General features: G+C 50.1%; 2 protein-coding genes across 5 annotated transcripts in view; both read left to right on the forward strand.

The window, feature by feature from the left end:
- The window catches only part of ZNF184 (zinc finger protein 184), a 28,006-nt gene extending 14,242 nt beyond the window's left edge, over positions 1–13,764 (forward strand). For all 4 annotated transcript variants that reach the window (XM_086705720.1, XM_086705719.1, XM_086705721.1 and 1 more), the window contains 3 exons: positions 6,293–6,419; positions 6,718–6,813; positions 11,324–13,764. In XM_086705720.1, coding sequence (XP_086561846.1) covers positions 6,293–6,419; positions 6,718–6,813; positions 11,324–13,281 — 2,181 coding nt within the window. In that variant the 3' untranslated portion in view covers positions 13,282–13,764. The remainder of the gene's footprint in view (positions 1–6,292; positions 6,420–6,717; positions 6,814–11,323) is intronic.
- The window catches only part of LOC147580609 (histone H2B type 1-C/E/F/G/I), a 505,297-nt gene that overhangs the window by 239,779 nt on the left and 237,561 nt on the right, over positions 1–27,957 (forward strand). The window lies entirely within an intron of this gene.

Raw genomic sequence — 27,957 nt, forward strand, 5'->3', positions numbered from 1 at the left:
GCTGGGCTGCATCCTCTGAAGGCTCTAGGGCAGAATCTGTTCCCTTCTTCCAGCTTCTCGAGGCTGCCTGCATTCTTTGGCTTGTGTCCCCTTCCTCCATCTGCAGACCTCTCTGCGACTCTGACTTGTTTCCCTCTTCACATCTGCCCTGTGACCTTCTTGCCTCCCTCTTGTAAGGACTCTTGATTACCTTGGGCCCCTCATGCATTCTGGGATATTTCCCCACCGGGATCGCTTCTGCAGTGTCTCTTGTATTAGATAATAATTTCATAGGTTTTAGGGATTAGGATGTGGACATCTTTGGGAGGGCCACTATTCCATATACCACACGTGTCATTTAGGTCAAGTTGTTGTTCAAGTGGGTTTTTTTTTAATATATATATTTTTTATTTTTGAGAGAGAAAGACACAGTGTGAGCAGGGAAGGGGCAGAGAGAGAGGGAGACACAGAATCCGAAGCAGGCTCCAGGCTCTGAACTGAAAGCACAGAGCCTGACCTGGGGCTTGAACTCATGGACGGCAAGATCATGACCTGAGCCGAAGTCAGACGCTTAACAGACTGAGCCACCCAGACGCCCCTCAAGTGTTTTATATCCTTACTGATTTTCTACTTGTTTTATCAAATGTTGTGATAGGGATAGTGAAATTTGGGGCTGTTATTATATAGATTTGTCTATTTCTCCTTGCAATTCCATCGGCTTTTCCTTCATGTATTGTGAAGCTGCTTCTAGGTGTGTAAACATTTAGGATTGTTATGTCCTCTTAATCACCTGACCTTATTTATCATTGAGAAATGAACTTTTTATTTTTTATGCCTGGTAATGTTGTTTGTCTCGAAACTTACTTTGATATTTGCTTGGTGTCAGCGTAGTGTGTCTTTTTTCATCCTTTGCTTTTACTTTGTGTCTTTATATTCAAAGTGAGTTACTTATAGACAACATGTAGTTCATTGGGTTTTGCTTTTTCTGTCCAGTCAGGCAATCTGCCTTTTCGCTGGGGTGTTTAGACTATTTATTTAATGTGATTTTATATCTAATGTGATACATTTACATTTAACGTGATTGTTGAAGTGATTAGTGTAAGTCTGTCATCTAGCTTTTTTTTCTTATTTGTATTGCCTTCATTCCCTTTTTCCTCTATCCGTACCTTCTTCTGGAAACTTAATACTGCTTAGGATTCCAGTGTGTTTTCTTCACTAGCTTACTAGCCATAACCCTTGGTTATTTTATCTGTTGCTTAAGGTATACACATTTATTGCCATTTACTTTCAGGCGAGGCTGCCCTTCAGGACTAATGTAAGAACCTTCCAGTAGTGCGCTTCCAGTCCACTCCTCCCAGTTTTTAATGCAGCTATTGCCATATGTTTGTTTTTCAAGAAATTTTATTTTTTCCTTAATATTTTTTTAATGTTTATTTTTGAGAGTGAGAGAGCATGAGCTGGGGACGGGCAGAGAGAGAGGGAGAGAGAATCCTAAGCAGGCTCCGCGCTGTCAGCGCAGAACCCAACTGGGGGCTCGAACTCACGAACCATGAGACTATGACCTGAGCCAAAACTAAGAGTCAGACACTTAATCGACTGAGCCGCCCAGGTGCGCCCCCAGACACGTTTTACTTGTACACCTGTTATAAATCCCACAATACTTATTTTTGTTTAAGCAATTACCTTTTATAATTTTTTTTTTCAACGTTTATTTATTTTTGGGACAGAGAGAGACAGAGCATGAACGGGGGAGGGGCAGAGAGAGAGGGAGACACAGAATCGGAAACAGGCTCCAGGCTCTGAGCCATCAGCCCAGAGCCCGACGCGGGGCTCGAACTCACAGACCACGAGATCGTGACCTGGCTGAAGTCGGACGCCTAACCGACTGCGCCACCCAGGCGCCCCAAGAAATTACCTTTTAAAGAGCTGGAAAAAATAGTAAGAAAAACGTATATATATTTATCCACCCAACTACTATTTCTAGTGTTTTTCATCCTTTATGATGTACATCAGTGATTCACAATTATGGTGATTTTGACCCCTGGGACATTCGGAAATGTCAAGAGACATTTTGGTTGTCCTGACTCAGTGGGAAGTGCTGTTGGCATCCGGTGGGTTGATGCAGTGATGCCCCTTCCCCCCCGGATTATTTAAAAGAATGATCTGGTCCAAAATATCAGTAACGACAAGGTTGAGAATCCTTGGTGTAGGCCCTTATATTCACCTGGTATCATTTCTTCTTCTGCATGAAGGTCTTAAGATTTCTCAGAGCACCTTTGTAGCCACGGAATTCCTTCAAGTTTTTATATCTGAAGAAGTCTTTATTGTGCCTTTGTTTTTCGGTTCTACATTGACCGTTCTCTCTACACTGTCTGTTCTGTTCTACGCTGTTGTTGCTTCATTTTCTCCTCTGTGCACTGCTTGCATCGAAAAAGCTGCTGTCATTTCTCTGTTCCTTTATATTTATTCATGTGCCCTGTTTTCCAGGATTTTCTCCATCACTGGGTTTGAGCTATTTAATTAAGATGTGTCTCAATGTGGATTTGTGTCTCTTATACTTGGAGTTCATGGAGTTTCTTCGATCTGTGGGTTTACAGTTTTCATCAAGTGTAGAAAAAAATTTCTTTCTTCAAATGTTTTCTCTGCTCCTCTCCTCTTCTTTTTTCAGGGACTCCAGCTACACACGTAATGGGCCACTTGAAGTTGCCCAGAGCTCCCTGAAGCTACATCTTTTTACATGTTTTTTTTCCTGTTTCACTTTTGATAGTTTTTATCTCATTGTCTTTGAATTTATTAATCTTTTCTTCTTCATCCCTAATCTGCCATGAACGCTATTCAGTGTGTTCTTCATCTCCAGACATTCTCATTTTTAGCTCTAGACGTTCCACTTAGGTCTATTTAAAAAATGTCTCACGTGCCTCTATTAGCTTTTTGAACATACGGAATGCGGCCAGAATAATTTTTAATGTTCTCATCTGTTAATTCTAGCAGGTGTGTTAGTTCCGGGTTGGCTTTAACTGGTTATCTTCCTCATTATAGCCTGTATTTTCCTGCTGCTCTGTATACCTCATTATCTCCGATTTAAATCTCTGATTTAACTTTGTTGGGTTCTGCATAGTTTTGTGTTCCTGTCAAATATCCTTGAGCCTTATTCCGGGATGCAGTTATGGTGCCCGAACCAGTGTTTCTTTCAAATCTTGCTTTAAGGTCTGTTAGGTGAACCAGGACAGTGTATAGTCTAAGGCCACTTATTGCCACTCTTGAGACACGACCTTCCTGCGTATTCTACCCAATGTCTAATGAACCATGAAATTTTCCACTTTGATGATGAGAATGGAGACTGTTTCCAGCCCATTTTGAACGCCAGTACCGGGCGATTCTCTCCCTGCCCCCGGTGGCCTCTTCGCAGCCACGCACGGCTGGGTACTTGCTGGAAGCTCAAGCGGGAGCCTCGGCGGTTCTTCTGGCTTCTCTGCTCGCTGTCTCCTCCGCGGCCCTCTGTCCCGTGGGCTCTCGAGGCAGGAAGTGGGAGCAGCTGTACGGCCCACCTCACTGCTTTACTGATTCTTAGGGATGGCTGTCCTTTGTTGTAGGAGATTCGTTGTCTTGGAAACTGTTGTTTCGTATGTTTTGTCTGGGAGTTTTTGGTTATTTCATGCACGAGTGTAAATCCAGTCTTGTTACTCTCGTCTGGACCACAGCTTGATCTTCTTGAAGTTTTGTGGGGTTTTTTGATGTTTGTTTCAGATAGACAGCACGAGCAGGGGAAGGGCAGAGAGAGGGAGACACAGAATGCAAAGCAGGCTCCAGGCTCCGAGCTGTCAGCACAGAGCCCAACCCGGGGCTCAAACCCATAAACTGTGAGATCATAACCTGAGTTGATGTCGGACGCTTAACCGACTGAGCCCCCGAGGCGCCCCTTGCGGTTTGTTTTTGATCCCTAAGCTTTCTTAAGGCTGGTCTAGCCTAGCCTTACTCTGGGTCCATTTTTCGGGCTGCCCACGACCACCCTTGAATTCAGTGATTTGCCAGAATGACTCGCCCAACTCGGTGGCAAGACTTAGGGCTAAAGATTATTACAACAAAGGACACAAAACACCGTGAGAAGGGAAAAGATCCCAAGCGGAATCCAGAGACATCAGGTACACGCTTCCGAGTCCTCCCTCTGTGACGGTCACGCAGAGGCACTTCCTTTCCAGCTGGGACGCACGGACAGGGGAGGAGACGGGAAGCCTGCTGGAGTCCTGAGCGGCTCTGAGCGGCTGTGGCGCAGACCCCGAAGTGGGCGCCGCCGTGTGCGCGTGTCTTCACGTGCGGACAGGTCTGGGACGTGGCGCGTAGGCACACGGTAACACCGCCGTCGGGGACTCCCAGGCATTCGTTTCCAGGGCTTGTTCACGTGTCCCTGCAGCTTAGCAAGCGCCGAACGGCCCAGACCTGCCGCTGTTCCTCTGGCCTCGCTCCTGGAGTGTGCCGGAACGGTATGGGAGTGGAGCGTGCGCGTCCCCTCCGCTCTGGCTCTGTCACCGCGGCAGCTGCCAGTGTGACAGAGCTTACGCCATAACGTGCACGTTCCTCCGCACGCAGTCCTGAGCATCCGGCGTGGTCTCGGGGAGACGCCCGTCGGGGATGGGCCCTGCCTCCTGCTGTGGGTCCCTAGCGCCTCCGGGCCGGAAACGAGGGGGTGCGGGGCTCAGGTGACCTGTTCCCCTCTCTCCGTCTGCCTGCTGTTCAAGTGCCAGCGTGTTTGTTTCGGGGCGTGTGCTCGCTTGCACCGGGAGAGCCCGTCCGGTCGCTCTGCTGTGGTTAGAGGCAGAAATCTCAACAGTTACCAATTTCAAACCAAATTAACTCCCCCGATTTCAAACGCAGAATAAAGACAAAAGTAGGACGCCCCCCGTCCTGCCTCCGAGTCCCACCACACAGCGCCACTGATATTTGGTTGTGTCGTCTTGTAGGTTGTTTTCTGTCATTTACATAGAACTTGCCTGTTCATAAGAACAGAACCAGGATCAGGCCATGTATACTGATCGTCGTATCACACGTCATTTCCTAATTAGCGCACATCGAGCTACTTCATTTAAAAGTCCGCGTCAGGTGCGTAGCACGGATACACCACAAAGTCTGTAAGCACTGTCCTGTTAACGGGCATTTAATTTGCTTGTTTTCCCTCCACGGTGTTGCGAGGGGACTGGTGCGTATGTCTTTGCGTCCGAGGTGTTTCTGGAGAATAAATTCCTACAGGCAATAACGCTGGATTCACGGATACGGGCATTTCAAGTTCTATGGCTCCCGTCAGATTGCCCGGGAGACAGACCGCGTGTCCCTGCCAAGCTGCACATGCGCGCTGCCCGCGGCGCTGGCCGGCCTGAGCTCCTCCCACCGTAGTGGCGGTGGAGTGGGGCATTTTTTCATGGCTTATTTAACACTGTCGGGTGAATTGCCTGTTTGGGTTGTTGGCTTTTTTTTTTTTTTTTTATTGATGTGGGTTCATCGGGCTTCTTTTGCTATTTGTGGGATCTCAGAATATTGCCTTTTATGGCTTGAGAAGTTTTACACATTTGTGTGGTGGTGTGGGTCAGTCTGTCTTAGGATGTTTGCTTTCTACACTGCAAGATTATAAACCCTACCTCTTATTCTATTTTTGCTTTTTCTTAAAATTGAATTTCGACTCAACAGAAATATTTGTGTGCCATGAAGGAACCCACCTTCATTTTTTTCTCTGGACAGTCACTGTTATGACACCGTTTGGTGACTAATTCAGCTTTTTCAAACTGATGGTTGCTTAATCCATATATTCAGTTCTTATAACCATGGGTTCGTTTTTGGACTGTTTTGCTACATTGAGTTTTATTCCTTACTCGGCCACTGTTTTAATTTATCTTAATCTTTTGGTATACATCTTGGTATACTTTGAGATGTGATAGGGAATTCTCCCCAGATTCTTTCAGAAACATTTTTGATTGTTACTGAACATTGTAGGTAGTAAAACATTTCATTTTTGTTAGTAGGTGTATTATTAATACTTGATAGACCTTAGAACACAGAGGTGACGATGACTGACCACAACAAAGGCCTCCATTGACTTACCACTAATTGTATGCCAGACCCTAAATGTGTCACGTTGACTTCTTATATAGGGAGCCTACGAACGAGGTACCGTTTTTATAGTCACTTCACAAAGAGGAACCATCAGAGTCCTTTTCCAGATGGCCCCGCAACTGTCTCGCCTTGCTTCTGTCAGTGTTGCCGACTTGGCCCTTTCCCCGGGTTAATGCGTTATGGCTGAGGAGAAATATGTTTGCTATTTCAGGAATCCGTGACCTTCAAGGATGTGATAGTGGATTTTACCCAGGAGGAATGGAAACAGCTGGACCCTGTACAGAGAGACTTGTTCAGGGATGTGACGCTGGAGAATTATACACACCTTGTCTCTATAGGTAAGGGTCTCTCGGAGTTAAGTGTCTGTGGGTGTGGAGGAGGAGGGCTCTCTGCTTCAGTAAGTTTTTGCCTCTGATGAAGTTAAGGAAGCAAAGATTGCTAAGTTTTGAAAAGGTGTCTACTCTCCTAGCAGGTAGAAGTACAACCTAGTAATTTTTCTGAACCCACATCAGTTTCCAGATTAAACCATGTCTGGGCATTTGGACCGCTGAGGCTTTATGTGCTGTTCAGAGCCGTCGGATTTGTCCCACGGGGCTTTTACTGCAGCCAGACACCTTTTTTTCCCCCTGTGAGCAGGACTCCAAGTCTCCAAACCTGACGTGATTTCCCAGTTAGAACAAGGGACGGAGCCATGGGTGGTGGAGTCCGGTGTTCCGGGAGCTACTGGCGGGGGTAAGTACTGGGGACCTGGGGGAAGAGCATCGTCACTTCTAGGCCTCAGCCTGGCAAGAGGTTTTTATGGCTGAAATCTAGATAGATCTGTTTTTCTTGAAAGCAGCTCCCGTGGCGAAACGAGAATCCATCCGGACTCTTGGGCTTTGTGAGAACACTGGGGCTTTCGACATCTGTTCTAGTTTTATATTCCTCTCCCAGGAGGCATCCTTCCTGCCTTGTTCTGAAGGCAACCTCTTAACCTGGACTCCGGTGGGTTCCATCTTTCCCCACCTCCTTTGGGACTCTGATCTAACTATCTCTTTTTTTTTTTTTAAATTTTTTTTTTCAACGTTTTTTATTTATTTTTGGGACAGAGAGAGACAGAGCATGAACGGGGGAGGGGCAGAGAGAGAGGGAGACACAGAATCGGAAACAGGCTCCAGGCTCCGAGCCATCAGCCCAGAGCCCGACGCGGGGCTCGAACTCACGGACCGCGAGATCGTGACCTGGCTGAAGTCGGACGCTTAACCGACTGCGCCACCCAGGCGCCCCTGATCTAACTATCTCTTAACTATCACCTCGCTTTACAGCCCTACAGGGTTGTTTTTCCCCCTTTTTTTTAGATCTACAGGCTCCATTACTAGGCCTTTCAAACGGAAACAGTAACCTAAATTTCTGAATACTTTTACTCAACACTGGTCATCCTTTTGGCCACCATCCAGGCTGCCTCCTTGCCTTCCCAGCCAAACTCTGCACGAGCGAGTCTGTGTCTGCAGTCTTCCGTTTTATTCCTTACGCCTCCGATCCTACGACTCAGACCGTCCTTGAGACTGTGAATAACTTTCTTGTAAACCGTGAATTCCCAACTGCACAGAGAGACCTCTTCAGAGATCTGACCCTGAAAACATATACAGACTTAGTCATACAAGGTAAGGGATAGATCTCCAGAGTCAGTGAGCTGGGGTGGGGGTTCTTTTCTATGGAGAAAAGAAAGTACTCTGTGTTCAGATTTGGGAAGTGTTGGATCATCTACAAGTTTAGCGGGTTTCTTGCCAGAAGAACTCAGATTTTCAAATACGTAGCTGGCCACTAGGAATTTCCAACAGGGCTGCATGGAATGGCACATTCTGCCTCAAACCCTCACCCTCCCAACAGTGAATCCTTTCCAAACTGCACAATTAAAATATTTCCCTTAGAGGCCCCCTGGGTGGCTCAGTCCATGGAGCGTCCGACTCTTGGTATGATCTCACGTTCTGGGAGTTCGAGCCCCACATCGGGCTCTTTGCTGACATCGTGAAGCTTGCTTGGGATTCTCTCTCCCTCTCTGCCCGTCCCCTGTGTGCACTCCCTCTCAAAATAAATAAATTTTTTTTTTAAGTTTTTGACAGAGACAGAGTGCAAGCATGAGCTGGGGAGGGGCAGACAGAGAGACACCGGGGGAGACACAGAATCCAAAGCAGGCTCCGGGCTCCGAGCTGTCAGCACAGAGCCTGCCGCGGGCCTCAAACTCAGGAACTGTGAGATCATGTCCTGGGCCGAAGTCGGACGCTTAACCGACTGAGCCACCCAGGCGCCCCCAAAATAAATACATTTTTCAAAAGAAGATGGTTTCATGGAACACAATTTAGAAAAGTGACTTAAAAAAAAAAAGCTTTTATTAAGTCATGCTTACACGTTAACTTTTGGGGAAAAAAATGGTCAAGTTTTATTACAAATTAAAAACGAAGTTTTTAAAAATTCCAACGTGAGCAGATGAAAAAGCAATTTAAAAATATTTAAATATGTATCGAAAAATCCTAGATTTTTCACAAAGTGCTTTAGTCATTACCAAAAAGACTTATTTAGGTAAAAATACTAGACCCCTGATGTTGGTGTCTCATGTACATGAGCTACATACATAGCTCATGTAGGTGGTGGTTCCAGTGACCCGGTCCGTAGGTAGAAGACAGTCCCTTGAAATATTTGGCTCCATTCTTTGGTTTACTTTTGTTCCTGGGACGTGACCAAACGATGGCCATCTTGTAAGCTGGCCGTTGGTCCCACCCGCTTCAGCCCTCAGAGCAGACTTCCTCTTAGCTGCGGACCTGGCACTTTTTCCCTCCGTAAAAGCAGTTTACAGATTTACAGAAATGTACAGGTAATCGGAAGCGGTAACAATACCTGCACTGAAGTGGCTCCTGGTCCTTGTATTGTCTTCCTTGCCCTCTTTCTGCCGTCTCCTCTGGGCTGTCTTGGTGACCTGGTCTCTGCAGAATCTTGACGCGTAGCCGCGATCCCTACAGTCTCCCCGGTGTGTGGCAGTCCGCCCGTCCGCGTGTGTACTTCTCCACGCACAGGGGTGTTGCGGTCCTGCGCTCGGTGCCCACAGCTTCACACTAGTAAAGTGCAAATGCGTTTCTGCAGTAGGAACGGTGCGGTTCAGTCTGGCCTTCTGGAACTTTCTCTGTCATAGACCCTGGGTCTGGAGTTCTCTCTTGTCTAGCAAGAAAGCCGGATGCAGGATTAAAAATGTGAGAGAGGCTAATGTCGGGAGGAGACAAGAGCCCCGAGCAAGGGTCTTGCTTCGTTTTTATTAGGATCAGGAGGCGTACAAGCCTGGGGACGGGCGCGTACAAAGAGACCGTGAAATCCATGAAATCGTGAAGGTTAACTCATGGGCGTGGGGGGAGGGGGTTTTGAAGGTAGGCGGTGTTGGGGGTTTGGGTCAGTACAAAATAAACTCCTGGCGGAAGGTTGGAAGGTTGGGTCTCGGGGACTAGAAGGAGCCTGCACCTCAGGGTCCACAAGCGCCTTTCTTTTGCTAATTAGCTCCGCTCTGGGTGACATCATCCCGTGGTGGTCTATAGCCCTCTGTACCTGTTTGCCTAATTGGGTCCTTCCTTCCTGTGAAATCAGCTTCCTGCTACTGTACTAAGTCTGGGGGGACGGGGTGCTTTCCGCCCTGAAGCCTCATCTTGTTTAGCTCCTCTTGGATGCTGTCATCCTGAGATTCCCTATTCTTAAACCTCTGCCCCGTTTACCTGATCTCACCCTCCTCCCTCGTCTACCCAAGTAGGGCCTTGGGCGTGTTCCTCCTATGGCTCGGTGCGCCCTGTGCCTTGGAAACCCAGCGGTGCAGGCTCGGGAGTTCCCGAGCTCACACCCCACGGTCCTCCAAGCCTTCCTTCTCTGCCCGCCACTGCCGTTCTGGTCATTCTGTTGGTTACCGCGCAGACATGACAACGTGGAGAGCACGTCCCGGCTTCCCCTGGGACTCCGGGGCTGGAGACGAGCCGCCGAACGGCCTCACAGGCCGCAGTCTCCACCTGCTCACCGGGAAGCGCTTCTGGGAGCCGTTCCTCATGGGCACGTGCTGTACACGTGGCTTGCCAGGTGCCGTTCTCTTAAGGAAACGTACCTGTTTCTTACGCGGAGGCTTGGCCGTTCCCCAAGACCCGTGTCGCGTGGACCTTCCCGTCCCTGCCGGGGACGCGTCGCTGTCAGGGGTCCGCCTGCGCCATTCCCCAGGGCGCCAGGGACGGAGAGGGGACAGGAGAGCTCTGGGCGCATGCTGGTGGGGACCGTGACGGTGACCGTGACGAGGCCGGCAGCACGGGACACTCGGGGTTCCCGGGGGTCTGCCGCAGCCTCCTGTTGTCAAAGGGACCAAAGAAACACGTTTTAAATGCGGCTTTTGATCTTTCCCGACTCTACCGGCGTTGACGGGCCTAGTTTTAGTTGTCGCCTGTGTCTGGGGCAGCGCTCCGCCTCCTGCCGGTCTGGCGCCGCTTCTGTTGTTTGTTTGCTGATAAACTGCCTTGTGTGTAGATTATTACGTATTCGACTCTGCTTATGTTTTATTGAGCCCCTCCCCCGAAACGTTCCTGTCACTTCCGCAGCTCTCGCTTCCCCTGAAGCTGATCTTTCCTGTTACTTGAGCGTCTGGGTCCTTCTACTTTGGGCATCTTCCACGCCCACAAACACCACCCCAGTCTGCTCCATCACTGCCTTTTCTCATTCTCAAAATGCCGAAAATTGACCTTGTCATCTGCCTGCCTTGAAGTATTTCCTCTGTTGACAACTTCGCGTCTCTGGCAGAGACAGACTAGGTCGTGTTCCAGGCTAAACACCGTGGTCTTAGCCAAGTCTTCCCGTTCTGTCCCTACTGGGAATCTTGATCCCTTGATTTTTGTTTTGCTGTTCACTGGCAAGGAATCCCACTTCAGACCACCTCCGTTAGCCTATCTGTGTCTCCTCTTGGCCAGCTCTGTGGTCTGTCCTTAATCTACTGTGACCTCAAGTGGCGTTTCCTTACTGGCTCTTAGAGATTATCTGTGATGTGGAATTAGACGTTGTCTCGCCGCTTTCGGATTTTATTTATGGCTATCCTTGGCTCTTTCCAACGTTCTCCTCAAATAATAGGGCTGCGCTCGAAAGTCCTCAGGACTTCCCAAAAGCTTTATTTTTAGCTTCATTAGATCATTCCCACAAGGGCAGTTATTCTCCCGCCTTCTGAATAGAGAATATAGGTGTTTTCTTTTTCTTGCAGACCATGACATCGGACCAGAAGATAGCCAAGCAGTCCCAGAGCCGGACATTTCTGAAGAGCAGCCGTGTCACGGGGCAGTGGTGGAAAACCACAAAAGGGAAGACCCTCACGGTTCTGACTTTTCAGAAAGTTGGGGGTACGAAGGCAGTCTGGAGAAGCGTCAGGCACACCGGCAGGCGCTGCCAAGAGAAATAAAAATAACCGAAAAGACAATACCCACTTGGGAGAGAGGCCCTATAAATAAGGACTTTGAAAAAAGCATCAGTGTAAGCTCAAACCTTGTGACACAAGAAACATCTGCAGAAGAGACCGCTACTAAGACGAGCGTCAGGCAGAATACAAACCCGGTCAGAAAAGAGAAATCTTGTAAGTGCAACGAATGCGGGAAAGCGTTCAGTTACTGTTCTGCTCTCATTCGCCATCAGAGGACGCACACCGGGGAGAAGCCTTACAAATGTAACGAATGTGAAAAAGCCTTCAGCCGGAGTGAAAACCTTATCAACCATCAAAGAATTCACACTGGAGATAAACCCTACAAATGTGATCAGTGTGGGAAGGGCTTCATTGAGGGTCCGTCTCTTACTCAACATCAAAGAATCCACACTGGAGAAAAACCCTATAAATGTGACGAATGTGGGAAAGCCTTCAGTCAGAGGACCCATCTTGTGCAGCACCAGAGGATTCATACTGGGGAGAAACCGTACACCTGCAATGAATGTGGAAAAGCCTTCAGCCAGAGAGGCCACTTTATGGAACATCAGAAAATTCACACAGGAGAAAAACCTTTCAAATGTGATGAGTGTGACAAAACCTTCACCAGGAGCACGCACCTTACTCAGCATCAAAAAATTCACACCGGGGAGAAGACCTATAAATGCAACGAATGCGGGAAGGCCTTCAATGGGCCCTCGACGTTTATTCGTCACCATATGATCCATACTGGTGAAAAACCCTACGAGTGCAACGAATGTGGGAAAGCCTTCAGTCAGCACTCCAACCTCACCCAACATCAGAAGACACACACCGGGGAGAAGCCGTACGACTGCGCCGAATGCGGAAAGTCCTTCAGTTACTGGTCCTCCCTCGCCCAACATCTGAAAATTCACACCGGAGAGAAACCTTACAAGTGCAACGAATGCGGGAAGGCCTTCAGTTACTGCTCGTCCCTGACGCAGCATCGGAGAATTCACACCAGGGAAAAGCCCTTTGAGTGCAATGAGTGCGGAAAGGCTTTCAGTTATCTCTCCAACCTGAATCAACATCAGAAGACTCACACCCAGGAGAAAGCTTATGAATGTAAGGAGTGTGGGAAAGCCTTTATCCGGAGTTCATCTCTTGCCAAACACGAGAGAATTCACACCGGTGAGAAGCCCTATCAGTGTCACGAATGTGGGAAAACCTTCAGTTACGGCTCCTCCCTGATTCAGCACAGGAAGATACACACCGGAGAAAGACCTTACAAGTGTAACGAGTGCGGGAGAGCCTTCAACCAGAACATACACCTCACGCAACACAAGCGGATTCACACGGGAGCAAAGCCTTATGAGTGCGCGGAGTGTGGCAAAGCCTTCCGGCACTGTTCCTCTCTTGCTCAACATCAGAAGACTCACACGGAAGAAAAACCCTACCGGTGTAATAAATGCGAAAAGGCTTTCAGCCAGAGCTCTCACCTGACTCAGCACCAGCGAGTTCACACGGGAGAGAAGCCCTACAAGTGCAACGAGTGCGACAGAGCCTTCAGCCGCAGCACGCACCTGACCGAACACCAGAACACGCACACGGGGGAGAAACCTTATAACTGTAACGAGTGCAGGAAGACTTTCAGCCAGAGCACGTACCTCATCCAGCACCAGAGGATTCATTCGGGAGAGAAGCCCTTTGGATGTAGCGACTGCGGGAAAGCCTTCCGATACCGCTCTGCTCTCAACAAGCACCAGAGACTGCACCCGGGCATATGACCCTGGCCAGAACATCACAGACGTGGCGGACACATCTGCTCCGGCCTGTCCTTCGGTTAAGTGCTGAAGATTCAGAGTGAAGTGAGAAACTGCCTAAAAGGTGTTAACTTTTCACGGTCGCGCCATAGAAGGGAAAGTACATTGGGATGAAGTCATCCAGTGGTTTTCGAGCAACTTTGTGACATTGGAAAATTCAACCGTTTTAAGCTTCACTTTGCTCCGTGAATGAGGGGATTTGGAGTGGACGCTTTCAAACGTTGTTTGGAATTTTATATTCCACTTTTTTGTGTTCACAGTGTACTCTTGAACGGGGTCACTGCACGTCAGCATTTTGCTGTGTCGCATCTAGAGTGTGTATATTTATGCATGTTTTGCCAATAGAAAGCGTCTGTGCCTCAGTAACTAGGCTGGGGATCTATTATGCTTCTGTTCTAATGCGTTTAAGTTGATTAACTGGTTCCTAATAAAAAGAACTGTAAAGCATTCTTAAATTAATGACTCATTATATAGTGGCTTACGTCAGCGTAACGTTAAACCTTCCTGTTATTTTCTCTTCTGGTTTTAACATTCTAGCTCATCACAACCTACAGAGATCCTCTTCTGTACCTGAAACCAGTGTTATTTAACCCTCACTGCATCGTGGAATCACTTCAGGAACTTTGTAAAATTCTGTTGCCAAGGCCCTGTGCTCAGAGACTGGCCTGGGGGGTTAGACCGGGCACACTCCTGCCGCGCACCCTGGAAAGAACAAGGGGGCAGGTTTCATTCCCCCTCCTTGAATTGTAGCTTCTTCCTGCGGCTCCTCTTACAAGCCTCACAGATCGGCTGCTGTACACAGTATAGTTTTTGTAATATTTTTTAAGTTGGGTTCGCACAGGCTCTGGGGTGTAGGGTCAACTTATTTCCTCACCACACTGCAGAAATTAAGCAGCTGTGTAAAGGTCATTTTACCTGCTTTTCCTTGGCCCCCAGATTTCTGAAGCAGACGACTGTGCCCACGATGCCCCCGGCAGGCAGGGCGACGCGTCAGCCAGAAATCAGCATCAGGTTTCCTCCGGATGGAGTCTGACGATCAGGTAGCTCTTTTAAGGGGCACCTGACAACTTCCCAGCCTGGCCTTGAGAATGGAGAGCTCTGACAACAGGGTAGCACAGAAAAGGAGTTCTAGACTCTTCTTCAGGTGAGGTTTGGGGGAGGGGGCGCTGCAGATTTTCACAAATGAAAAAAAAAAATCCATGCAGCAGTCTTTTTGGCTTATTTATATAAATGCCAGTGACCTACACTGGGATTTGGGCCCCTCCTTGACTGAAGATGCCAGACGGTGAAAAACAGAATTCAGGAAATAATGTAGCCATTTAAATCTCAGGACCTTTTTCTGTCGTAACTTGACGCATCTATAAAGGAACGTCACCTGGGTATTCCTCAATTTCTCGAGACTTCTGTCACGTAGGACTTAGGTCGTCCCATTGGGGAGAGATAAGCCTGGCCAGGAGGACTGGACCCCGGTCACAGAGTAAGCTCTGGCTGGAATCTGAGCCGCTCAGATTCCAAGGAAATGAAGCCTCTGCATCTGTGGGAAGGGTCCTCATTTCAGAGGAGATCCCCAAATGGGAAACCCCGCGTCTGTCTGCAAGGAGAGGACTCCTGTCCCTGTACCACCGATTCCTAAATGAACAGGATTTATGTGGAAATGTGTCCCGAGCCCTGAAAGATCCCACTCTGTTCCCTTAACTTGATCCCTTCAGAGATGCTGTCAGGTCAGATGCGGAGCCCCGGGACTATGCGGTCACTGCCTAACTTCATCCTCTTCCATGCCTCCCCCTGTGCCGGCCCACCAGCTCTCCAGACTGTGTGCTAACCACTCCCGGGATGCCAGGCCCCGACCAGGGACGAGCAGGGAGACTCCGAAAGTTAACGTGACCTTAGTTTCTGTATCTCTTTGAGTAGCCCACAAAACCGTATCTCCTAGTTGTCCCGGAACACCTCCCAGGTCCCCAGGCGGGCAGACTACCAGCCGCTGCTCAGATGCGTCCGTCTCATCGCCCACCGTGGTGCCTGGTGTCCTTCGCCTGACGTGTCCCCTAGCCTCGGGCTCTCCTTTTTTCCCTCCTCACTCCTATTTGAAGAACCGAGAAAGGAAGTTACTTTAAGCGGTATGTCTTTTTTCCCCTAATTTTGTTATTTATACGCCACAGACACCTACCATAACGTAGCTACAGATTTATGTAACGTGCCGGATCCCAGTGTGTCGGACTAGACGGCGGGGTACAACTAAAATCTAAAGGGGAGATTTGGAAGTTAGAAGTTACAGCTTTTTCCTTGAAATTATGATCAGCCCAGAAAAATAGAGCGGTTCAGTTTACATCAGAGGTGTAGCCACGACCGTTGACAAGGATCTCAGCAGTAACCCAGAAAACAACACTTTGGGAGGCAAGGAATTCTCTGATTTCTAAAAAATTCTATGACCTTCATATGTAGTTCTAAGGGTGTTTCAGAGTCCAAGACTGTCCAGTCCCCATATAGAGACCAAGCATTTTTCCCAAGGTCCTAGATCGGCAATTTCCTGGTCTGTCGCCAGATTATAAAGGGCCACCTCACTGGGTTTTTGTCCAATACCTTGGTGAGGGAAGCAGGAAAGGGGGAAATATCACATAACCTAGTCGGTCTTCATTAAAAGTAATTTATCCACAGCCAGTGCCTGAGAGTTACCTGGCCTTACAGTAGTGGGGCTTCAGACGTGGACCAAACCAAATCTGCTTTCACAGAACTCACATTTATTCTAAATAAATGTGTAAAATGCCAGGGCGCCTGGGTGACTCGGTCGATTGAGCGTCCAACTTCTGCTCAGGTCACGATCTCACGGCTTATGAGTTCAAGCCCCGCATTGGGCTCTGTGCTGACAGCTCAGCCTGGAGCCTGCTTTGGATTCTGTCTCCCTCTCTCTCTACCCCTCCTCTGCTGGTTCTTTCTCTCTCTCAAATATAAATAAATATTAAAAAAATTTTTAGATGTGTAAAATGCTGAGCGATGGTATTTTAAATAGCACTAAAATAGCACAGATGGCTTGTGGGAAACCCCCCTAAGGGCTGCCCTGCCGATGCAAATCAGATGGCCAGAAACTCCTTTCTCAGGAGAGGGTCCGTTTCCAAACAGAGACTGAAGGAATGAACTAAGTAGATACCTGGGAGGAGAACTTTCCAGGCAGAGGGTGTGGCCTGGAAGCATTTGGCTGAGACGGAAGCATTTGGCTGTTCTAGGAACACCCGCTGGAGCTCAGTGAGTGGTAGGAGAGGTCAGATGGCTGGAAAACATTCACACAGGGCCTGCCTGGCCTTGGGACGATTTGGCATTTTACTCAGAATGAGACGGTAAGTCACTGGAGCCTACTGAGCAGGGGAGGGATGTGATTTTGGTTATGTTTTAAAATGGTCACTGGGGCACCTGGGTGGCTCAGCTGGTTAAAAGTCCGACTTCAGCTCAGGTCATGATCTCACGGTTCGTGGGTTCAAACCCCATGTCGGGCTCTGTGCTGACAGCTCACAGCCTGGAACCTGCCTGGATTCTGTGTCTCCCTCTCTCTCTGCCCCTCCCCTGCTCATGTTCTCTCAAAATAAATAAACATTAAAACAATTAAAAATGAATAAAATAAAAGGGTTACTTGCTGTGATGTAGGGAAGAGACTGCAGGGTCGAAAGTACCCTGCAGAGAAGACTCGAGCGGGACACTACTCCAAGAAGTCCAACTAAGGGCTGATGGCAACTTGGACAAAACCGTAGCAGTGAGTGGTAGGAAGCAGTTGAGGCCATATTTTGAAAACACAACAGACCGGTTTGCTGACGGTATGGACGTGGAAGCGTGAGAGAAAGAAACCAGAATGGCTCTCAGGGCTTTGGCTCGTGTAACCCGCAGAAAGAAGCTGCGGTGTTCTGAGCCGGAGGTCACCAGAGAGGGCGCGGGTTCACACGAGGGGTGACGAATCAGAATTCAGTTTTGGAACTTGTTTAAACATGGTAAAAAAAAAAAAAAAACCACACACACCAAATACAAGCGTACAAAGAACACATCTGTACAACCAGCATCCCAGCAGCCCCTCTCGAGCCCCTTCCAGTCACAACCTCGCTCCTTCCCAAAGGTGACCGCCGTCCTGCATTCTAATACCATAGGTAAGTTTCACCGGTTTTGCTCTTTGCTCCTACAAACTCGCAAAGCTGGAGGCTTCCGTGACTAGCTTTTTAAACTCAGACCGTGCGTGTGAGGCTCACAGCTGCAAGGAGCTGTGCGTGTAGCACCGTCTCTCCGTCCTACCAACAGATGCATCGTTCCGACCGTTTCCGGTGCGAGGCAATTCCGAATAATGCCACCAGTGACATTCGCACGTGTCTTCTGTGCACGTGTACCCATCTGTTTGAACACCTAGGAGTGAAATTATGGCGTCATGGGGGGGGAGGGACACGCGTTCAACTTCAGTAGACACCGCCAAACCACTCGCCAAAGCGGAACAATTTCCCCTCCGCCACGCAGTAAGTTTCTGTTGCTCTGCATCTTTGCCAACATTTGCATTTGTGTGTTTAATTTTAGCGATCGGGGCCAAGTGTTGCTTCGGATCCTTCAGACATCCAGGTGTAGGCCGCCGGTAGGCTGCCAAGGAGGCAAGTCAGGAGCACGAAGGAGAGAAGTGCACTCTCTCCACAGCCTACGGTGTATATTTAAGATCGTGGGACTGGACGGGCTGGCTTAGGAGGAGAGCAGAGAGAAGAGTTCCGAGGACGGGGCCCTTAGGAATCAGAAAGGGGAGACCCATGCAGAAGGCAGGCAGCAGGTGAGGCGGGATAGTGAAGGAGCGCAGTACACGGAAGCCACACGCAAACTGTGTCTCAGAAGGCGAAGACGGCCGACTGGGTCTCCCTCGAGGCTGATACAAGATGAAGGCTGAGCACGTCAGGTTTGGCAGTAACGAGATCAGCGTTGCTCTTAAGAGCAGCTCTGGCAGACTAAAACCTGATTGGAGGGGGGTTCGCAGACTAGGAAGGAAACAGTTGGAGAAAGCCAAGTCTGGGCACTTGAGTCTTGCTACAATGCGAAGAGAAAATCGGGGTAGTTGCCGGAAGAGGGTACCGAATGGATGAGATCTCTCGGTATGTTGGAACGCTGCCGAGGCTGAACCAGTGATGATCTGGAGAGGAGTCGCCATACGGCGGCGGCAGCGGCGAAGCCCTGAAGGGAGGGGGAGCGGGCTGACCTCAAAGCAGGAGGGAACACCAAAGCTGGCGGAGGCCCGATGTGGAAGCGCTCCCCCGACCGCTCCCGCCGCTTCGTCGAATTGGGTCCTCAGCTGAGCCTGAGCAGTGGGTGAAGTAAGGAGAGGCCTAAGGAAAGGAGGGCAGGAGAGGGGGGACTGACCTGACTGAGGAAAGGCGGGGCTGGAGGGCAACGGACAGTCCCTTTGAGGAGTCTGGCCGTGAACGTCAAATGAGACCAGTCACCATCCCGGAGTTTCCTTTAGCGACGGTCTGCTGTTCTGTTCTGCTGCAGGGGGGCAGGGACGGAATAAGCCGGAAACGGATTTAACCGGGAGTTTTCTAGGAGAGTCTGACCCAACAGAAGGTTAAGAAAACAAGGGAGGTTGTGAGAGACAGCTTATAATAATGGCTCGTGGAATTTAAGCGGGGAATGGAGAGAGGGAAGCAAAGATAAATCCACAGGTCTCACTGTTTGAGGTTTTGTTGGGGTTGAAAAAACTAAAGTGACAGTACTAGAGGGAGGAAGCTGAAAGGGTAGGAAGGAGATGGCAGTCAGGCCGCGGCTGCTCGAAATGGGGTTTCTGAGGAGTGTACTTACTGGTAAGGACACAAGGTCCAGAGTGTGACCGTGGGTGCAGATGTCCGAGGAGGAAGGGAAAACGGACTGTGGGAGGAGAGGAGGGCCGGGCGTTAGATGGGTTGCCTGCACGTGCATTAAAATCCCCAAGGAGAACAGTCCCGGGAAGAGTGAGGCAGGTGCCGTATCCTCCGGCGGATGAGGGAGTGACCTGGGGTCGGCGGAGGACCTCAAGGAGAGGTTGTGGGTGGCCGACTCTGCGCTTTGATGGCAGGTGTCCTGGTGGAGCTGGGGGTTCCAGGGAAGAGGCAGAAATGACGGCCTGTAACAGGCGACGAGGAGCAAGCAGGACACCTACCCCACCTCCGGGCCAGTAAGTCTACGTGCGTGAGAGCTGCATGGGAAGGAGAGCAAGAAGGAGAAGGAAAAAGCGCCAGAATTATCTGAAGAGTTGTTTTCAGAGTCTGACGCATTTTCTTGTCAAGTCTCTCACTGTGACAAATGCAAATGAGAAAGTAGATTGGATCATTTGGAAACATGTTTTTTAATGATTGCTTTGAGAGCGAGAGAGCTGGGGAGGGGCAGGGAGAGAGAATCCAAGCAGGTTCTGCGCTGTCGGGGCAGAGTGTGATGTGGGGCTCGATCTCACGGTTGGTGAGCCAAAATCAAGAGTCTGATGCTTAACTGACTGAGCCACCCAGGCACCCTGACAATTTGGGAACATTTTGAATCAAGACCGACTAGTGACCACAGAGCCTCACAGTGCACAAGCCCCTGGGCACAGCACCTCAGATGGTAGGCACTCAGTATGTATAACCGAGTGACTGGCTGAAAGTGAAGCGGGGGAGGAGAGGGGTCAGTACTCACCTTCACGATCCTATGTTTACGTTTCGGAGGAAAAATAACCACGGCCCAAGCCCCCAGGTCAATTACAGCGTCCAGGCAGAGAGAAGAGGAGGGGGAACGGAAGAAAACAGGGGCACAGGGCCCATGACGGAATGGGCTGGGAGCTGGAGGGACTTGGAGAGGCAGAGTGACAACGTGGGGCGATCCGCAGGTCCCACAACCTTCTGAATCACACAACCAATGCCCTCCGCACAAATTTCACATTTCATCCACACCTTCGTTTTCTGATAGCAATGCTTTCCTCTACAGATCTGACCGCCAGGAGAGAACGCGATGTTTGTGCTCATTACAGAGTCCAGTCCTCACCACAGCTGCACTTTTGTTAATACGTTAGCGTCCTGTTTTAAAAAAATTTTTTTTTTCAACATTTATTTATTTTTGGGACAGAGAGAGACAGAGCATGAACGGGGGAGGAGCAGAGAGAGAGGGAGACACAGAATCGGAAACAGGCTCCAGGCTCTGAGCCATCAGCCCAGAGCCCGACGCGGGGCTCGAACTCACGGACCGCGAGATCGTGACCTGGCCGAAGTCGGACGCTTAACCGACTGCGCCACCCAGGCGCCCCTAGCGTCCTGTTTTATACGAGTCTCAAATGAGCGATCTGACTTGCGATGGTCAATGTGAATATGTTCTGGCGCACCTGGGCTCAGACGCTTGGAACCAGGCCCTGGACAATGACGGCGGCGATAACTACCATTTATTAAAAAGCATCATTCCAGGCCACTTAACATGCATTATCCCATTTTTTAAAACTACAGGCCTAGAAAGTCTGCGTTGCTACACCTGCTTTTACAGATGATAAATTTAAACAGTAAAGTAACTTTTCTGTCAATTATATAGAAAAGTGGTGGAATGAGCATTCAAATTCTGTTCTGGTTCCAAGTCCGTATTTTTCCACCTCATTGCGAAGCCTAAGAGTAAGTCACCAAAAGTAATGCTACCCTCTGGGTGTTGAGTTGACCGGCTCCCCTCCAGTGGCAAGAGTACATAGTGGCGCCCCTCTTGCCATCTCTGTCACAGCTTTATGCACTCAGAGTTCCAGCGCTGGCATTTTCCTCGTCAGGGGGCGCCTGGGGAGGCTCGGTCGGTTAAACGTCCGCCTCCTGATTTTGGCTCAGGTCATCGTCTCACGGTTCGTGAGTTCGAGCCCCATATCGGGTTCTGTGCTGACGGTGCGGAGCCTGCCTGGGATTCTCTCTCTCCTTCCCTCTCTCTCAAAATAAACTTTAAAAAAAAGTTCCCCCCCAAAACACAAGCTAAATCTCTTAAAAAAAATGACAATAACAACTTTTGATGAAGCTCCTTGTCAAAAGCTTTTGAAAACATAAACCACAGGGACGCTGGGGGGCTCAGTCGATTAAGCGTCTGACTCTTGATTTCGGGTCAGGTCATGATCTCCTGGTTTTGTAGCTCGAACCCCGTGTCAGGTTCTGTGTAGATCCTGCTTGGGATTTTTTCTCTCCCTCTCTCTCCTTCTGCCTCTCCCGTGCTCGCGCTATCTCTCTCTAAATAATTAAAAAAAAAAAAAAGGAAATGTAGATCACATCATCATCATCAAGGCAAACTTCTTCACTGGATCAGTGTTCCAGAGGACTGCCAATGTACCTTCAATTAAAAATTAACAAACAAATGATCAGTACTGTCTTTTTCTTTTTTTTATGTTTTACTTATTCTTGAGAGAGAGCATGAACAAGGGAGGGGCAGAGAGAGAGAGCGGAACACAGAATCCGAAGCAGGCTGCAGGCTCTGAGCTGCCAGCACAGAGCCCAATGTGGGGCTCAAACCCACAAGCGGTGAGCCAAAGTCAGACACTCAACAGACTGAGCCACCCAGGTGCCCCACGATCAGTACTGTTTAAATGAACATGATGATCATGAAGCAATGGACAGAAGGTAGCATTACTATTTAAACCTGAAATTAAACATCCTGACCATCAATGGAACTTCAGGTTGCTAACCTCTCTGTACATCACAGAGCTACAGGATTGTTAAATGGATGCTGTTGCACTTCCTAAAACCGATTGTTAGGTACCTCAGCCACTTGTCACCACCTTTCAACAGAGCGTCCCTTCAGTGGAATCAGACCGATTCATTCAAAATCAATGTGCCATATGTGCATTAGACAGAAACCAATGCGTAACCGATTTGCTGAAAAAAATCAATTCATCCATTTTACCAAAAACGTATCTCACTATAAAGTTACAATTGGGTAAAGTGGGAAAAGAAATAAGTAATGACAAAAGTGCAAGCATTGATACATGAATTCTAATATTTTAAGATTTTTGTAACATTTCAGCTGGGCAATTTTCACTTTTCTAGCATAAAAAATGTTCATGTTGAAAAAAATCAATTTGGCGAAATAAAGATCATAAGGTAGTTTCATTTCCTACCCTGTTATACAAAAAAGACTGGACTCGGTGACCCCAAAACTTGGGTACAGGATTCCTACTCTACGTGTGAGAGACACGGGTCGTCTCTTTGCTGAGAGACAATGCGGGGGGAGGAGGGGTACTTCTCCAGCTTTACATCCTGCAGCTGATTCTGAAGGTCTGGAGAAGGTCTCAATGCTGCTAGCAATCTGCTGGTGGCCAGGGTACAATCTAGGAGAGTCACTAGAGTGCCGTCTTCAATATGAAATAAAGTACTGGCTGTGAGTGGCCAGAAAAGCAAAGTAAGAGCTACCACCTCATTTTCAACATTGACGGAATAATGACAAAACTTTCCAGAGACCAGCAAAATGGAAAATGACACTGGAAAATGTGAAAGAACTCAAAAGGCGCCCCCGATCTCCTCACACGTAGGCTGTTCAAGTGTGTAAACTCAGTTGCCGGAAGCACGCCTGTGAGGAGCGGAGACTGCACAAGGACGGAGGGCAGAGGGGTCCGGTGGCCTCTGCTCCGTGGCCCGGATCTCCCACGGCTGTCGCTCCTTATCCCTCATGACGGCAGCAAACACGTGTCCCAAAACACGGCCACAGCGATGTCGCTGTCAACCCCCCCCCCCCGCCCCCCGCAAAGCCTGCTCGCCCTCCCCACCCCCCCCCCCCCAGCTGGGTGCCCCGGTGGCCGTCCTGGGCAGGACTCGGCGGAGGGTCACAGACGTGGCTCCGTGCTGTAGGGACCCCCTCCTGGCTGCCGCCACCCTGGGAACCGCAGTCCGCCCCGCCCCCCCCCTCCCCCGTGACCCGCGCTGCGAGCGGGGCCTGCGCCTTCCTGGCAGACTGCGACACCCTACTCCGTCTCATCCCCGTGCGGTCCCTGCGGCCGGGCAGCCGGGCAGGACAGCGGAAACGGCACTCAGCGTCACCCTGTCATCGGCCGCGGTCCTCTGTCCTGCACGCCGCTGCACATCCACTCTCCCCTGCCTCCACGTGAAAGGTCTCCCGGAAAGTTCTCGGCCCTCCACGCAGAGGCCGCCTGCGACGGGGCCTTCCCGGTTTGGATGACCGGGCTGTGACGGCAGGTGGAATGTGTGCAAAGCGCACAACCCCGCGGGACCGCGGCTCAGTGTGGGGCCACCTCGGCCGCCCCCCCCCCCCCCCCGCCGCCCCGACCCCACATAGCAGCCCCTCCCGTGCTGTTTCGGACCCCGGGGGCCTGGGTGCTCTCCCCAGGGCGCCTCGTTCTCTGGAGCGAAACCCTTTCCTCCTGCCCCGGTGCACCTGCGGGGTCCCCTGCCCCTGGGGCGACCGCACTACCCGCGTCCCGGCAGAACACGCCGCCGGCTCTCAGCCAGCACTCGTCACGCCTGCGCGGCAGGACTCAACCGCCCGCCTGCAGGAGTTCTGGCTGCGCGACAAGAACATTCTGGAGAACGGAGCTCCCGCCCGCGGACTGGGAGGGAACAGGCCGCGCCGGAACCACGCACGCTCACCTGCCAGGGGCTCCTTCATGTCCTAGTGTGTCCGGGCTGCGGGGCGTCGCCCGTCGTTAAAGGCTTCAGAAATCCGGCAGGACAAACTAGTGTTGAACAAACACCGACCCATTACCTTTCCCCTCTAAGCTGCACTTACTACATTTTCGTGGTGGTCCGACCTCCTTCCCGCGACGGCAGAGGGGTTCCCAGGGAAGATCGTTTGCTGCGACAAGGGAAAGGTCAGAGAACTTTCTCCCTCTGGATCTGTCCCTGTAAACAGGTGTGGAGAGGAGGGAGAGGGGGACCAGCGGGAGTGACCTCACAACGGGATGGGACCTGTGTTCCGGACACCGGCCTGGTCACACCCTCCACCTCAGACGGGCTTCCAGGTGCCTGAGGCACGGCTGGGCCCACCCCTGAACCCAGGGGACTCATCCCGGTGGGGACCAGCAGGAAAGCGTCCGTGACTCTGCCGCACGTGGCCAGACGCGGAGACAAGGCCGGACAGGCGGCGCTGGCTCTCGGGCGCACCGCTCGCGGAAGAGGACGGTGACCACGCGTCTGCGGGGAGAGCACTCGGCCGGCAAACGACAAGAGCGGGAAACGGAGGCTCGGAGGCGGAGCCAGTTGAGGGGCCTTTGCCAAGGCTGCAGCTGCGAGCTCACAGGTGCACGAGGCCAGTGAGAGCCGCAGGAGAGGAAGCAGCAGGGCTGGGCGACCAGCTAAGTGCAGGAGGAAGGGGCAGGGGACAGCCGGAGCCGACACCGACACCGTACGCACCGAGATGGCAGGACAGACGGTGACGGAAGGGGAGGGCGTCACCTGGCATTTGGGTGGGACAGTTCCTGCTGTGCCTGACCACCCCGCGCACTTGAGGGTGCTTATCATCACAGACTCCTGCCACTAAATCCAAGGAACGCTCCCCAGTCACCGTGACCGCCAAAATGCCCTCTTAAGGGCTGGGGACACCACTTGACAGAGTAGCCAGTGTAAAAACCTGGGTTGAAGATGACGAGTTCCTTTGCAGAGATTAGTCTGTGGCACAACAGAATCCTGGTCTGGAAACACGTGGGAAAATAGCTGGAAATGCAGGTCTTGACCATGAGCAAGGCTCTGAGGGGAGATGCAGACTGGAAACAGACTGAATGGTTTCAGCTGCACGGAAAGAGAAAAGGGGCCAGAGGAGATGCCAGAGACGACACTTTGGAGAACGTCCACGGTCAAGAACAGAAGAGTCAAAGAAAGAAATAAAGCGAATCAGAGGACTAGGAGGGTCAAAGCTCGGAGAGGCTGGATGAGGACACTCCCGGGCAAGATCGCGTGCGGTGGAGAAGGCCGCCTCCCGAACGAGTGGGACCAGGAAGCGAACAGCTAGCAATCAGGAGCTAGTGAAACCCACAGAAAATTGAAGTTTGGGGACAGGTAAAAATAGTCACATGGCTCAGAAACCACAGATATATAAAAAAATAGATTTAAAAATGTGTCGCTCCCACCTCTGTCCTCCACCTGTCTAGAAGTCCCTATCAAGTAACCGTTTTAAATTGTTTTTAATATTTATTTTTGAGAGAGAGAGACAGATAGACAACACAAGTGGGGGAGAGAGAGAGAGAGGGAGACACAGAATCCAAAGCAGGCTCTGGGCTCCAAGCTGTCAGCCCAGAACCCAATGCAGGGCTCGAACTCACAAACTGAGATCATGACTTGAGCTGAAGTCGGATGCTCAGCTGACCGAGCCGCCCAGGCGCCCGTCACGTAACTACTTTAATTAATTTGAGCACCCTTCCAGAGTTCTGGTGCAGATAAAAGCAGATATAAATTCATATTCTTGTTTCAATTCTTTTTTAACACAGAATGTTATCCACCTGGCTTTTTTTCATTCAAATATATATTCTGCAGATCTTTCCACATAGAGAGTATCTTCACTTTTTTTTTATAGTATTGCATCATTCTCTTCAGAGAAACAGAACCTATAGATATAGATGATATATAGATTTAGATGCAGAGAAATAGAGATTTTTTTTTTTTTAAACTGGCTCATGCAATTGTGGGAGCTGACAAGTTGAAAATCCGTAAGGCAGGCCAGCAGTTTGGGATCCAGATAAGAGCTGATGTTTCTGTCTTGAGTCCAAAAATCCCAAGAGCGAGCCTGCAGGCTGAAAACTCAAGCAAGATTTCGGTGTTACAGTCGTGAGGCAGAATTCCTTCTGCTCCGGGAAATGTCAGGTTTTGTCCTAAGGCCTACAACTGATTGAGTGAGGCCCACCCACATTCTGGAGGGTTATCAACTTCATTAAATATCACATCTACAAAATGCCTTCACAGAAACATCTAGTGTTTGACTGAACGACTCAACACCATAGCCTGGCCAAGTTCACACACCAAATGAACTATCACCAGCCGCAGCGTTTCACCACATGGACAGCCGGAATTTATCTGACCAATTCTATGGACATTTAGGTCCTTTTCAGTTTTTTGCTATTACAAACTACTCGGTGAATTACCTCGTATGTGTGTCATTTAAAACACGTGCAGATGCGTGCAATTGTCAGATGTGGCCCAATTCCCCTCGGCCGCGCTGCCTACCGGCAACATGAGACTCTTTCCCCACCGCCTCGACAAGGACTCTGCTGTCAGACCCGGGGATCTCTGCCAGTCTGACCGATGAAAATGGCCCCTCCATGTAGTTTTCATTCTCCTCGTCTGTGAGCAGAGAGAGTTGAGTTTCAAGGGGATGGGTCAGATTTTAGGGGCCAGGGAGCCAGTGGGTGATGGTAAGTGTACGACTGAAGAAACAGCAGTCTAAGGGGACAGAAGTGTGGCAACCTTAGGACAGAACTGGCTTGCTGGCTGGAGTAGCATGTGGGTTTGGTGAAGATGTTTTTAAATAGAAGAGCCCCACTAGACTTGTTGAAAGTGATAACGAGATGAGTCACCGGAGAGACCGACAGAAAACTGAGGCGAGCGGGAGAGCGGAGTCACGAGGAGACACAGAGAACGACAGCTGGGACGCGTGGCGGCCGGGGCCCAGCGGTGGGTGTGGAAAGCGGGGCGGACAGCAGGCCGTGGGCGGGGAGCAGCCGGCAGGCCCCTTCTGAAGGCACAGGGGGAGGAGAACTTTCGGAACAAGAATTAAAAAGGGAAGGCTCGGAGTCACCGGTGGGCGAGGAGAAGCACACGCGGCAGATGCCCACCGCCCACAGGCCCGGGGACTCCTGCCCGCCGACACCCCCGGCTCCAGACAGAAGGCCAAGGTTTGCCCGATGATTCATCCATGTGGACACTGAGATTCAACAAATATTTACTGAGCATTTACCCGGCGAGGCACCCTGATGTCACTCGGAATGAAATGAGACCAGGAAATGGAGCAGAAGGCTATAAGCCAGACGCCGAAGTCAGGTGTGTCTGAGAGGCCAGGAGGAGACGGGGGAACGTGAAGGTGAAAGGCATGTTCTGGGAAGAGCGGAGATTTACTTTGGTCTCACAAGTACTGTGGAAAACCTGTGAGAAGAAAGGTCCCAGGAAAAGAAATCACTGAGCATCACAGAGAGGACTGGAGGTGACAACTGTTCGTTTGCGCAGCGGTCACGGGGTGACTTAAACACGAGGCAGGAGAATGAGTGGACCTCATTGTCCCCAAAAGAATCCTTGTGCGCATAAAAATTATTACAGAAAATTTCAAATAGACACGGAACAGTACAGCGAACTCCAGTGTATCCCTCACTCAGCTTCCATGATACCAACCTTGTTTAGCCATCACCTCCTCCTTCCCCACTTTTATTTATTCCTGGGGTATTTTTTTGAATATTTATTTTTGGGAGAGTGCAAGTGGGGGAGGGGCAGAGGGAGGGGGCCAGAACCGACTCTGAGCTGACAGCCGGACTCACCAACTGTGAAATCCTGACCTGAGCCAAAGTCTATGCTCAGCCAACTGAGCCATCCAGGCGCCCCTCCCGGAGTATTTTTAAGACCCAGATAGACTCTATGACTTGTACCTCTTAACCCACAAAGGGCTTTTTCTTCCTTTGAAACATAACCATGATACCATTACCACAACTAATAAAATAATTTTATAAAGTTGTTTTGAGAATACCTGACTGAA

Source organism: Puma concolor, chromosome B2 (genome assembly GCF_028749965.1).
Source record: "Puma concolor isolate L17-30 chromosome B2, mPumCon1.1.hap2, whole genome shotgun sequence".
In the NCBI taxonomy this organism is placed as follows: domain Eukaryota; kingdom Metazoa; phylum Chordata; class Mammalia; order Carnivora; family Felidae; genus Puma; species Puma concolor.